The sequence below is a fragment of the Lutra lutra genome, chromosome 14 (assembly GCF_902655055.1).
Source record: "Lutra lutra chromosome 14, mLutLut1.2, whole genome shotgun sequence".
Lineage (NCBI taxonomy): Eukaryota > Metazoa > Chordata > Mammalia > Carnivora > Mustelidae > Lutra > Lutra lutra.
The window spans coordinates 54,536,914-54,549,204 of NC_062291.1; the positions used below are offsets into that span (position 1 = coordinate 54,536,914).

Below are 12,291 nucleotides of genomic sequence, written 5' to 3' on the forward strand. Positions count from 1 at the left end.
ATGACTGAGGATGAGTGAAACTATGTGTATATGTGTGTGTTTGTGTGTGTACACACATGTGTATTTATATATATATGTGTATATATGATTGTGCACATATATATATATAGCTACACACATGTATATGTGTGCATATGCAGTGGATGTCTGATATTGTATGGGATACAGACAAATGATCTGCCTTAGCTTAATGTCTTTTTTTTTTTTTTTTAAGATTTTATTTATTTATTTGAGAGAGAGAGTGAGAGAGAGAGCATGAGAGGAGAGAAGTCAGCGGGAGAAGCAGACTCCCTGCCAAGCAGGGACCCCGATGTGGGACTCGATCCCAGAACTCCAGGATCATGACCTGAGCCGAAGGCAGTTGCTCAACCAACTGAGCCACCCAGGCGCCCTAATGTCTTCTTAATATGAAATTAGTGTGTCCTGATTAGTCTCTGGAAATTTATTATTATTTTTTTAAGATTTTATTTATTTACTTGACATAGAGTGAGAGATCACATGTAGGCAGAGAGGCAGGCAGAGAGAGAGAGGGGGAAGCAGGCTTCCCGCCGAGCAGAGAGTTCGATGTGGGGCTCAATCCCAGGACCCTGAGACCATGACCCAAGCCGAAGGCAGAGGCTTAACCTTCTGAGCCAACTAGGCATCCCTAGTCTCTGGAAATTTAATAAATGTTTTTGAAATTTACTTTTTTATTCTTTTTTAATCAGTATTTGGAGAATCTCTAAGTTCTCTTCTCCCAAGTATGTTTGAGGTACACAGTCTCTGTCCTTTAATTACTTTATAATTTAAAACACTCAACAATAATGATAAATAAATAAAGAATGAACTATTGAACAAGTGCCAAAACAATTACAGAGGCATTGTGTTTATATTGTAATTTTTTATAGTTGATAAATGTTATAACATGAAGTCCATGAATCTTCTTGTTATCTTTAACTTATATTATCCAACAGTAAGCTAGTAGTTTGATAATTTTTATTTTTAAAAAATTTTTTGAGGGAGGAGGGGGAGAGGGAGAATCTTTTTTTCTCTTTTTCCTTTTTTTAGAGAGTGAGTGTGGGGGGTTGGGGGGGTAAAGAGAGGGAAAGAATCTTAAGCAGGATCCATGCCCAGCGTGGAGCCTGTTTTGGGGTTCAATCCCATGACCTTGAGATCATGACTTGAGCCGAAATCAAGAGTCAGACACTTAACCAACTGTGCCACCTGGGCACCCCAAATTGATAATTTTTAAAATGGGGTTTTATAAGGAGGGCACGTGTCCTGATGAGTGTTGGGTGTTTTATGCAACTAATGAATTGTTGAACACTACATCAAAAACTAATGATGTGCTATATGTTGGCTAATTAAACGTAATAGAAAAATAAATAAATGAGGATGGGGAAAAAAACAATAAAAGAAAAATGTATGCCAGCTTGCTTACAGTTAATTTTCTTTCTTTGTAGTCTTGTGCATTGACTGCATTTAGAGTAAGTAATATCTATTACTTTGATAATCAGAAAAAAATTGTTATTTCTCAAATATAATTAAATAATAAACAATGAATGCCATGAAAAAAATGTGGTTTTATTTTTCAGGTCTTAACTGTTCAGGATCTGGTTGATTTTTCCCCTGTTTACCGATGTTTGCACATTCATTCTGTTTTGGTGAGTACCTTACATATATGTATATTGTGTGTGTGTGTGTGTGTGTGTGTGTGTGCGCGCACATATGTATATATATATACACATAAATATTTGTATAATAAAAAAGTTATCTATGTGTTTTAGGTGTACTTTTTTAAAGGCTGACTATAAGCTCAGTAAGCTGTAAATCTTCACACATAACTATTTTAAATATCCCCTGTGAGTAATGCACTTACTTTTTTCTTTAAGTTATAGTCTACTTTCAGTTGATGTATCAGTTCATCTATAAGAACATTGTAATAGTATACTTCCATTTCATCCTTCTTGCATTTGTGCTGTTGTATCACAATTGCTTTTAAATACATTGCTTCTACATTTGCTTACTCCTTCTACATTGTATTCATTTTTTATTAAATAATTCTTTTAAAAAATATTACTTTGATATAATGCATATACCAAAAAATTTACCCCTTTAAATTATATAATTCAATGGTTTTGGCATACTTAAGAGGATATGCAACCGTTAAAACTAATTCCAGAACATTTCATTTCTGAAGAAGGAAACCTTTTAACAATTAACACTCATTCCTCATTCTCCCCTACCTCCAGTTCCTGGAAACTACTCATTTACTTTCTTTCTTTATGGATTTGCCTATTCTGGTTATTTCATATAAATAGAATCATAGTAAGTGTGGTCTTTTGTGTCTTGGCCTCTTTCACATAGTTGAAAGTTAAGATTATTGATTGGGACCTTTCTTCTTTTTTAATACAGACACTTACAGCTGTAAATTTCCTTCTGACCACTGCTTTAGCTGCATTCCATGAGTTTTGTATGTTGTGTTTTGTTTCCATTCATCTCAAAATATTTTCTAAATTCTTGTTATTTATTCTTTAACCCATAGGTGTTTAGGAGTATGTTGTTTCATTTCCATATGTTTGTGAATTTCCCAAAAGTTCTTCTCTAATTCCAAATTTAATCTTACTGTGGTCAGAGATCATATTTTGTATGACTTCAGTCCTTTTAAATTTATCGAGGCTTGTTTTATGGCCTAACATATGGTTTATCCTGGAGAATGTTCCATGTGCACTTGAGAAGAAGAATGTGTATCTGGCTGTTGTTGGGTGGTGTGTTCTGTAGACATCTGTCAGATCTAGTTGATTTAATATTGTTATTCAGGTCTTCTGTTTCCTTGTTGATCTTCTGCCTATCTGTTATTGAAAGTAGTAATGTTGAAGTCTCCAACTGTAACAGTTCAATTATCTGTTCTTCCTTTAGTTTTGCCAATTTTCATTAATGTATTTTTGAGGCTCTGTTTTTAGGTGAATATATGTTTATAATTGTTATATCTTTAGGATGGATTAACTTTTTTTCATTAAAAAATGTAATTCTTTGTGTATTTTTTTTGGTTTAAAGACTATTTTGGCTGCCACTAGTATAGCTACTCTAACTGTCTTTTGGTTACTGTTGGCATATGTTTTTCCATCCTTTTATTTTCAACCTCTTTGTGTTTTTGAATCTAAAGTGTGTATCTTGTAGAATAGTATATAGATGGATTATTAAAAATCCAGTCTGCCAATTTCTGCCTTTTGACTGAAGTGTTTAGTTCTTTTGCATTTAATGTAATTACTGATATGGCCAGATTTATGCCTGTCATTTGCTGTAATAAATCAGGTCTTATTTGTTCTATTCCTCCATTACTGTCTTCTTTTGCATTAAATAGATATTTTCTCATGAATCATTTTAATTCTCATCACTTCTTTTAACATATATATGCATTAATATATAATATATATGAGTAATAAATATAGATATATATTAGTTATATATGAATATGTACTATAAATATACAGAAATACTTAAATATGTATAATAATGTTTGTGTATGTACACACATATGATATATAGATTTTTTTTAGTATTTACTCTGGAGATTACAATTAACATCCTACCTTAAAACAGTCTAGTTCATATTGATCTTCCTCCTTTGTGTTACTATTGAGATACTAATTACATCTTTATACATTATAAACCATAATATAATTATTTCTCTGCAGTTTTCTAAATCAGAAGAATGGAGTTACAAATTATACTGTCTTTTACCTCTATATTATCTTAACTGGGACTCTTTATTTCTTCATGTGAATTAGAGTTACTGTCTGGTGTCCTTTTCTTTTTGCCTCAAGGACTACCTTTAGTATTTCTTTTAGGGAAGGTCAACTAGCATCAAATTCTCTGTGTTTGTTTATCTAGGAATGTATTAATTTCCCCTTGGCTTTTTAAGAGTAGTTTTGCTGGGGCATCTGGGTGGCTCAGTGGGTTAAAGCCTCTGCCTTCGGCTCGGGTCATGATCTCAGGGTCCTGGGATCGAGCCCCATATCAGGCTCTCTGCTCAGCGGGGAGCCTGCTTCCCCCTCTCTCTCTGCCTGCCTCTCTGCCTACTTGTGATCTCTCTCTCTGTCAAATAAATAAAATCTTAAAAAAAAAAAAAGTAATTTTGCTAGGTATAGAATTTTTGTTTTTTTCCTTTCAGCACTTAGAAAATGTCTGTGGAAGACATTTAGAGTTAAGGTGTTTTGGGTTTCGATTATTCACTGAAATTGTATTAAATTGAAATTGAAATAATTGAAAAGAATGGTAATTATGTTAATTAGAGCAAATAGAATTATCTTCATTAGTTAATGTCTTTTCTTTTAGCCCTCTATTAAAAGGACCAACTCTGTACTTAATGAACTGAGATAAAAGCAGTAGGCACAATATCAATGTAAACTTACTGATTTACAAATTAGTGATGTTTCAAGTACTTGAGCATTATTGAATAGACATGTAGATTTTTTCTTTTTAAAGCTATAATAAATTGTACTATTATATAAAAACAATAATACTTTTAGTCTATTCTATGATGAAATAATTCTTCAAGTGTGTATGATTATAAAATACTCTAACTGCTCAGATTCTTTTCAGATTTAGTATTTTATCTTTTATAACGTCAGGTTGTCATATATACAATTAACTGCATTTATACCTGAGGCAAATAGAAGGGTAGGTTCCATCAAGATTACATTGCTATATGTAGTGACATTGAAAATTTGACTTCCAGTTGTCTGATCCCAATTTTTTGTATTTTGTATTGCCTTGTTTTGTTTCTAAACTAGATCATACTGGCTTCTTAATCAAGGTGAAGTTCTTAATTATCTCAGTTGTTAAAGTGGCCTGTGTTGTGGTTTGATTCTTTTAAAACTCTTTGCAAATTAGATGTTTTCCTATAGGTTTTTGGATTTGGTGGAAATGATTTTTGACTTTGATAATGCTTAATTTTTCTGTCTTATATGGGTCCAGTAAACTGCAGTGAGTGCCCATAGGCTCTTCTGTTACTTTGTATTTTCCTTCTTCTATGTCTATATGATCCATGAAGATAGTGACCATGAGTGTCATGTATTGTTCTTTCCCTAGTGCTTTTCATTGCATCTGATATTTCATAAAGATTTGCTGGATTAGTAATTGGGTCTTTAACACCACACTCAATTTTTTTTTTTTTAAAGCACAAGGTTATTTTTTTTTTAAAGATTTTATTTATTTATTTGACAGAGAGATCACAAGTAGATGGAGAGGCAGGCAGAGAGAGAGAGAGGGAAGCAGGCTCCCTGCTGAGCAGAGAGCCCGATGCGGGACTCGATCCCAGGACCCTGAGATCATGACCTGAGCCGAAGGCAGCGGCTTAACCCACTGAGCCACCCAGGCGCCCCACACTCAGTTTTTAATAAAACTATTTTATGTATTTTTATCCTGGTAGCTTATACCAACAGGCACTAAGCCCTCTGGAAAAGAGTATATCTTTTTACCTGGTACAAAAAAGTGTTGAACTGTGCTCGCTTCGGCAGCACATATACAAAAAAGTGTTGAACCATTAGATACTATGTGAGGTTTCAGTGTGGCTTCCCTAAGAATGGTACATTGCATATTAAATTACATTTCATTGTTCATGATTTAAAATTAAAGAAACAAAACACAATTAAATGATGAAGATAATTGAAAGTCAATGGTAGAGAACCAATAGTTTTAACTTTAACTAGTCCGCTTTGTGATTTTTCAGAAATAACCTATGATTCAAATAGTCAAATACTCAAAATAAATGATTACTCTGAGAATTTGTATGTTATTGTAACTATTGAATTATAATTTTCAGTAACTTTTAGATCTCTATATTTTTGTATCTTTATAATACACAGAATCTATCAATTTAAGAAAGCTGCATTTTAAAAGATGTCAGTTTTGACTAATTCAGGCAGACCTTTTTTTCCTTTTTACTGTGTAAGTGAGGTTTTACTCTTCTGTAAATGTAAATAAACTTTCATTAGCATGAAAACTTCTGGTTGGTATATATGACCAAAAATTCGTAAAAGTGAAATGGCCAAAATTTAGTAAAGCTAATTCCTCCTTGTTATTATAGTTACTTTCCTTTCATTTGTAATTTCATTTAAGCTACTTTTTAGTAGTAACCAGGCACTTCACTGGGTCATCAGTTCTAGTATTTACCTGACACTGTGTCTGCATTTGCTCCTTTATTTTCCCAGTTTGATGCATACTCTATATGATATTTGGTATTTTGAGATGAACTCTGAGTACAAAGCTATACCATGACATAGGATGTCAGTTGTTGTGACTGGACGTACTTGCATCAATAAAAGAACATGTTTCTCCCCTAAAAAAAAAAAGAAATCCCTCTGCAGTATAACTTACGCTTTAGAATTTTACTGTGGGAATAGGCTGAAGCCTGTTTTCTTAGAGACTTCTTTTTCCTGAATCTGGCACCCTTGATTGGTTTCCTCTCATTCCCTCTCTTGCTTTCCTCCTTCTTGAACAGTCTCCCTTTTGAGCACTTCCTTATTGTATCACTTGGTATCTGTTTTTTAAAAAGCTACCTAAGATACTATATTAGTTGTCTATTGCAGCACATTTATTATTTCACAAGGTCAGCTATCTGGGAATGACTTAGCTGGGTGGTTCTGGCTCAGGGTCTCTTATGAGTTCCAGTCAAGAGGTCAGTGAGGGCTGTCATCATCTGAAGCTTGACAGGGCCTGGGGGATTTGCTTCTGTTATGACTGTTGGCAGAAGACCTCAGTTCCTTGCTACATGGGCTGTCTACAAAGCTGAGTGACAAACCTCGTGACGTGGCAGCTGGCTTCCCTAGAAAGAGTGATCTCAGGGATGCTGATACGGAAGCCATAATGTCCTTTGTAATCTAATATCAGAAGTGTCATACCTTTACTTCTTTTTTTTTTTTTAAGATTTTATTTGTTTATTTTATTAGAGAGGGGCAGACGGAGAGAAGCAGACTCCCCAATGAGCACAGAGACCAATGCAGGGCTTGATCCCACAACTCTGAGATTGTGACCTGAGCTGAAACCAAGTCGGGCACTGAACCGAATAAGCCACTCAGGTGCCCTACCTTTACTTCTGCTACATCCTACTGGTCACATAGATCAACCCTGGTAGAATGTGGGATGGGAAGATACAAGATATCTTGGGGGTTATCTTGGAGGCTACTATGCTTAACTTCATAAAAGTAATACTTATTCTTCATTGCTACTACCATCGTCCATTGTCTTGATGTGTAAAAACTTCCAAGATGCCAAATAAAGGGGAAGTTTCCTTTAATGATTAATATACACATTAAGAATGTACACATTAGGAATGTACACATAAGGGTTTCTTTCTTTTCTTGTGCAGGAAAGGATAAACCATGTTAGAAACACTGCATGTTGTCCTGTTGGTAGAATATTCTTAGTTCTGATACAGGGTAGGTAGTAATGACATAGGTGGAAGCAGTGACAGTTTTCATTTAAGGTCCTGATCTCTTTTGTTCCCCAGCTGTTGACAATGAACATAGTGCTTTTAAGAGGGAGTATTATGAGAGTACAGAAGTGAGAACATGGGAAAATTTGAATGCAAAACTGTGTCCTATGTGTTTAAATATAAACAGTGCTTTTGGCTAATCTTAATACTCATCCTTATGATGTGTCATTTTCTGTTAAAAAAAAACTTTAAACATCTGAAATAATATGATTTAGTGAAGCGGAATCTTTTAAACATAACTGGAGTATTTTCTGGGGCTGCCAAAATTTTGAAGTTACATTAACGAAACCATTCTTTCATATAAGTTGTGATTCAGAAAAACTGTTAAAAGCTGTTTTGCCAAACTGTGTCATAAATGGAAGTTGTTACTTGTGTGATATTTTTTACTTCATATTAAAATAAAATGAAAACTGTCTGCCAGACTGATTAGTTCCAGCATGATCACCATCTCTAACAAAATTCATGTGTTATTCCTGACTTTTATACTTGGTTTTATTATTTCCAAAATTTAACACTGAAGTTTTATGTATGTCCACACATTTACTAAAGGTATATTTTATTGTTTTTATCATACTCCTCTTTTTGTAAATAACTTAGAATTCTGTCTGCATATTACACTGCGTTGCTTTAAGTTAAGTAATGAGAAACAGCACTTAAGTAAGGAGAAGTGATTTGTTATCTTGTTTTTAAGGTACATGAATGAATAAAACAATCACATTGGATAAAAATAATCTTAATCTTGATGACTTTCATAATTTTATGATTTATTTCTCAGTTTTCATAATATAATATTCTACAATGCATATTAATATATTTATTTGAATTGAAACATGAACTTAGACTTTTTCTGAGGGATAGTAAATACAATTAACTTCATAGTTTGATTATGAGGACTGGCTTTACTAATTAGGTTTTAGGGTGGGCATTTATTGGTAAATTATACACACTAAATCTGAAGCTCAGAATCTTTTTTTTTTTTTTAAGATTTTATTTATTTATTTGACAGAGAGAGAGAGAGATCACAAGTAGGCAGAGAGGCAGGCAGAGAGAGAGGAGGAAGCAGGCTCCCCGCTGAGCAGAGAGCCCGATGCGGGGCTCGATCCCAGGACCCTGAGATCATGACCCGAGCCGAAGGCAGCGGCTTAACCCACTGAGCCACCCAGGCGCCCCTGAAGCTCAGAATCTTTAACAAAAAAGTGTGTTGTTGAGATGCCTGGGTGGCTCATTCAGTTCAGTATCTGACTTTGGCTCAAATCATGAACTTGGGGTCCTGGGATAAAGCACCTCATTGGGCTCTCTGCACAGTGAGGAGTCTGCTTGTCCCTCTTCCTCTGCCCCTCTTCCTGCTTATACCCTTTCTGTCTCTCTCTTAAATAAATAAATAGTCTTAAAAAATAAATAAGTAAATAAAAATAAAAAGTATGTTGTTAGTTCCCCCCCAAAATCCCATTCATCATATTAAGATATTCATTTCCAATAAAAATTTACTTTTGGTTATGTTAATTATCTATAATATTAATATTTAGATTGTATTGATCAGTTATGTACTAATTTAATGATAATTCAACCTAGAAGGAAAAATCTACCATAATGCCTAAATAATGCCTTAGAGATAAAATAAAAACAAAAATGTATTACATTAGAAAATATAGTGTTAGGGGCACCTGGGTAGCTCAGTGGATTAAAGCCTCTGCTTTAGCTCGGGTCATGATCCCAGGATCTTGGGATCCAGCCCCGCATTGGACTTTCTGCTCAGCAGGGAGCCTGCTTCCCTCTCTCTGCCTGCCTCTTTGCCTATCTCTTTCTGTGAAATAAATAAATATTAAAAAAAAAAAAAAGAAAAGAAACTATAGTGTTAGAAGAATACCTATCTGGCTCAGTCCATAGAGCATGTAACTCTTATTCTTGAGGTTATGAGTTTGAGCCCTACAATATGGAATAGAGTTTACTTAAAAACATAAATATAGTATTAAAAAATAACATATTAATTTTGGAAAAAAAAAAAACCAAAACCCTGTAAGAGTAGTAGTCTGGAGTATAAGTTAAAAAAGAAAAAAAGAATGCCTGGGTGCCTTAGTTGGTTAAATGTCTGCCTTTGGCTCATGTCATGATCCCAGGGTTCTGGGGTTGATCCCCACATTGGGCTTCCCCACTCAGCAGGGAGTCTGCTTCTCCCTCTCTCCCTGCTTATTCTCTCTCAGTCTCTCTCAAATGAGTAAATCTTTAAAAATTAAAAAAGAAAGAAAAAGAAAAAGGAGTGATACCTGGGTGGCTTAGTTGGTTAAGTGTCCAACTCTTGATCTCACCCCAGGTCTTGATCTCAGGCTTTTAAGTTCAAGCCTCACATCAGGCTCCACACTTGGTATGGAGCCTACTCTAAAAAAAACAAAAAAAAGAAAACTATAAACTTTCTAAATGTGAAAGAGAGTGTATTCATATGTTTTTTAAATGTAGGTAACCATTGGATATTTTAAATGAGGATATAATAGTTTTTTTTATAATATACTTGAAATTATATCCTTTACATTAATTTAAACTCATTGTGCAAAAAATTTAGTTACCAAAATAAAACTGTGTAACATGTTTAGGGACCACTTTTTTTTTTTTTTAATTCTTTTAATTGTTTGAGTACAAAAATACTGGAAGAATTGCCCTGAGGGTTACCTAAACTTATTTTCTGCATTATAAGTTTATTTTTTATGGCACTAAGAAAAGTCATTTTGTTGATAACTACTTAAATATTAAAGAAAGTTATCAGAAAAAAATTTTTTTCAGTGAAAATAAGAGTTTTGACTTTTCCCCCTTAGATTCTCTTTTGGAGCCTTGAGTAGGTTAATGGGTTCCCAGCCTTTTCTTCTCATTCTGGATGGATTCTCCTTTTAAGCAGAGAGGAAGACAGAAGAAATGGTTATATAGTCATTTATTTACTTGTTTAGTCATTCATTCATTCATTCATTCATTCATTCAAGAAATAATAATTGATTGCCTTCCATGTGCCAAACGTTGTGCTAAGTGATAAGGATACAGTAGTGAACTAGTTGGACAGGACCATGTTCTAACATACTCTGTCATCCAATATGGTAACTACTACCTGTATGAAACTTTAAATTTTTTTAAAAAGATTTTTTTATGGGGCACCTGGGTGGTTCAGAGGGTTAAGCCTCTACCTTCAGCTCAGGTCATGATCTCAGGGTCCTGAGATCAAGCCCTGAACTGGGCTCTCTGCTCAGTGGGGAGCCTGCTTCCCCCTCTCTCTCTGCCTGTCTCTCTGCCTACTTGTGATCTCTCTCTGTCAAATAAATAAATAAAATGTTTAAAAAAAAAAGATTTTTTATTCATTTGTGAGAGACAGAGAGAGAGGGGGCAGAGGGAGAAGCCAGCTTCCTATGGAGCAGGGAGCTTGATGCAGAGCTCCATCCAAGGACCCTGGGATCACAACCTGAGCTGAAGGCAGATGCTTAACCAACTGAGCCACCCAGGAGCCCCTGCAACTGTTTAAATGTAAATTAACTAATAAGAAAGAAAGAATATTAAAATTCAGGGTCTCAATACTTACTATTAGCCACATCCTTCTAGTGGCTACCGTATAAGATAATGCAGATACAGAAAATGTTCATTATCACAGAAAGTGCTGTTAGACAGCGGTATGATAGACTACTAATTAAGAAGTTGCAGCACAGTGTGATAAGTGCAATGATATGGATATGCAGGTTGCTCTGAGATAACACAGATGATAACAAGCCTCAGGCAGTTGAGGAAGGCTTCTAAAAGAAGTAACATCTATAGTGAGTCCTGGAGGGTGAATAAGAGTCATACACAGAAAAAGAGAACTGGGAAGCACATTTCAGGAAAATCTTGTACAAAAGCCTGGAAATAAAAAGAAAATGATATGTTGAATATACTGAGATGAAGCAGGAGATAGAGGAAGGTTCCAGATCATGTAGGGTCTTATACGACATGCTCAGAAGTTTAGGCGTGACAGCTAATTTCTTCATTTAGTTCTCTCACTGACAGCTGTATTTTGAGTTGGTCAATCAGAAATCTAATAAACCTTAGTGATAAGTTGAGTAACTATAAAATTGCTTGAATTTACAGTTGGTGTTCATAATTGTCATAATAACAAACAAGGTTACTGTTTTTGAACTATAAAGCCAAAAACTTATTCTTGACATTCAGTATGAAATACCATTTCAGTGTTTTTGTTTTGTTTGCACATGTTGAAGAATTTCTTTATTACTTCCATATGAGAGAACCAAGGAGATGTTATAATCAGTTCACGGAAAAAGTCCAATAACAGGAAAAATTATGTGTAGTAAAGGAATGTTGAGAGGAATTGCAAATGGAGGCAAACTGTTTTTTTAGAGAGGGGAGGAAATCAATTAAAGTCATTAACAGACAAAATACTATTTATGTATTTATCAATTACCTAAACATAGATACAAAATAAGTCAAAGACAATGAAAAGAACTAGAATCTGATAACATGGAAGGATATGATATAAATGATGCAGTTTCCATTGAAATACGCAAGAATCATTTCAGTGTTTGTATTCCATTTGTTAGAAAATTTAAAATGACTCCTAGAGGTAAAGAAGTTATTTGTTTTGGGTGCCTGGGTGGCTTAAGTGTCTGACTCTTGATTTTGTCTCAGGTCATTACTCAGGGTCATGCATCATGCTTCCCACTCAGCGGGGAGTCTGCAGGAGATTCTCTCTCTCCCACTCCCCCATCCCTCCCCCAGTTCATGCTCTCTCTCTCTCAAATAAATTAATTAATTTTAAAAAAGAAGTTATCTGTTCTGTAGTGTGTGTGTTT

General features: G+C 34.6%; 1 protein-coding gene across 2 annotated transcripts in view; it reads left to right on the forward strand.

Moving 5' to 3' along the window:
• The window catches only part of EXOC6 (exocyst complex component 6), a 242,882-nt gene that overhangs the window by 95,742 nt on the left and 134,849 nt on the right, over nucleotides 1–12,291 (forward strand). For both annotated transcript variants that reach the window (XM_047702238.1, XM_047702239.1), the window contains exon 8: nucleotides 1,575–1,643. In XM_047702238.1, coding sequence (XP_047558194.1) covers nucleotides 1,575–1,643 — 69 coding nt within the window. The remainder of the gene's footprint in view (nucleotides 1–1,574; nucleotides 1,644–12,291) is intronic.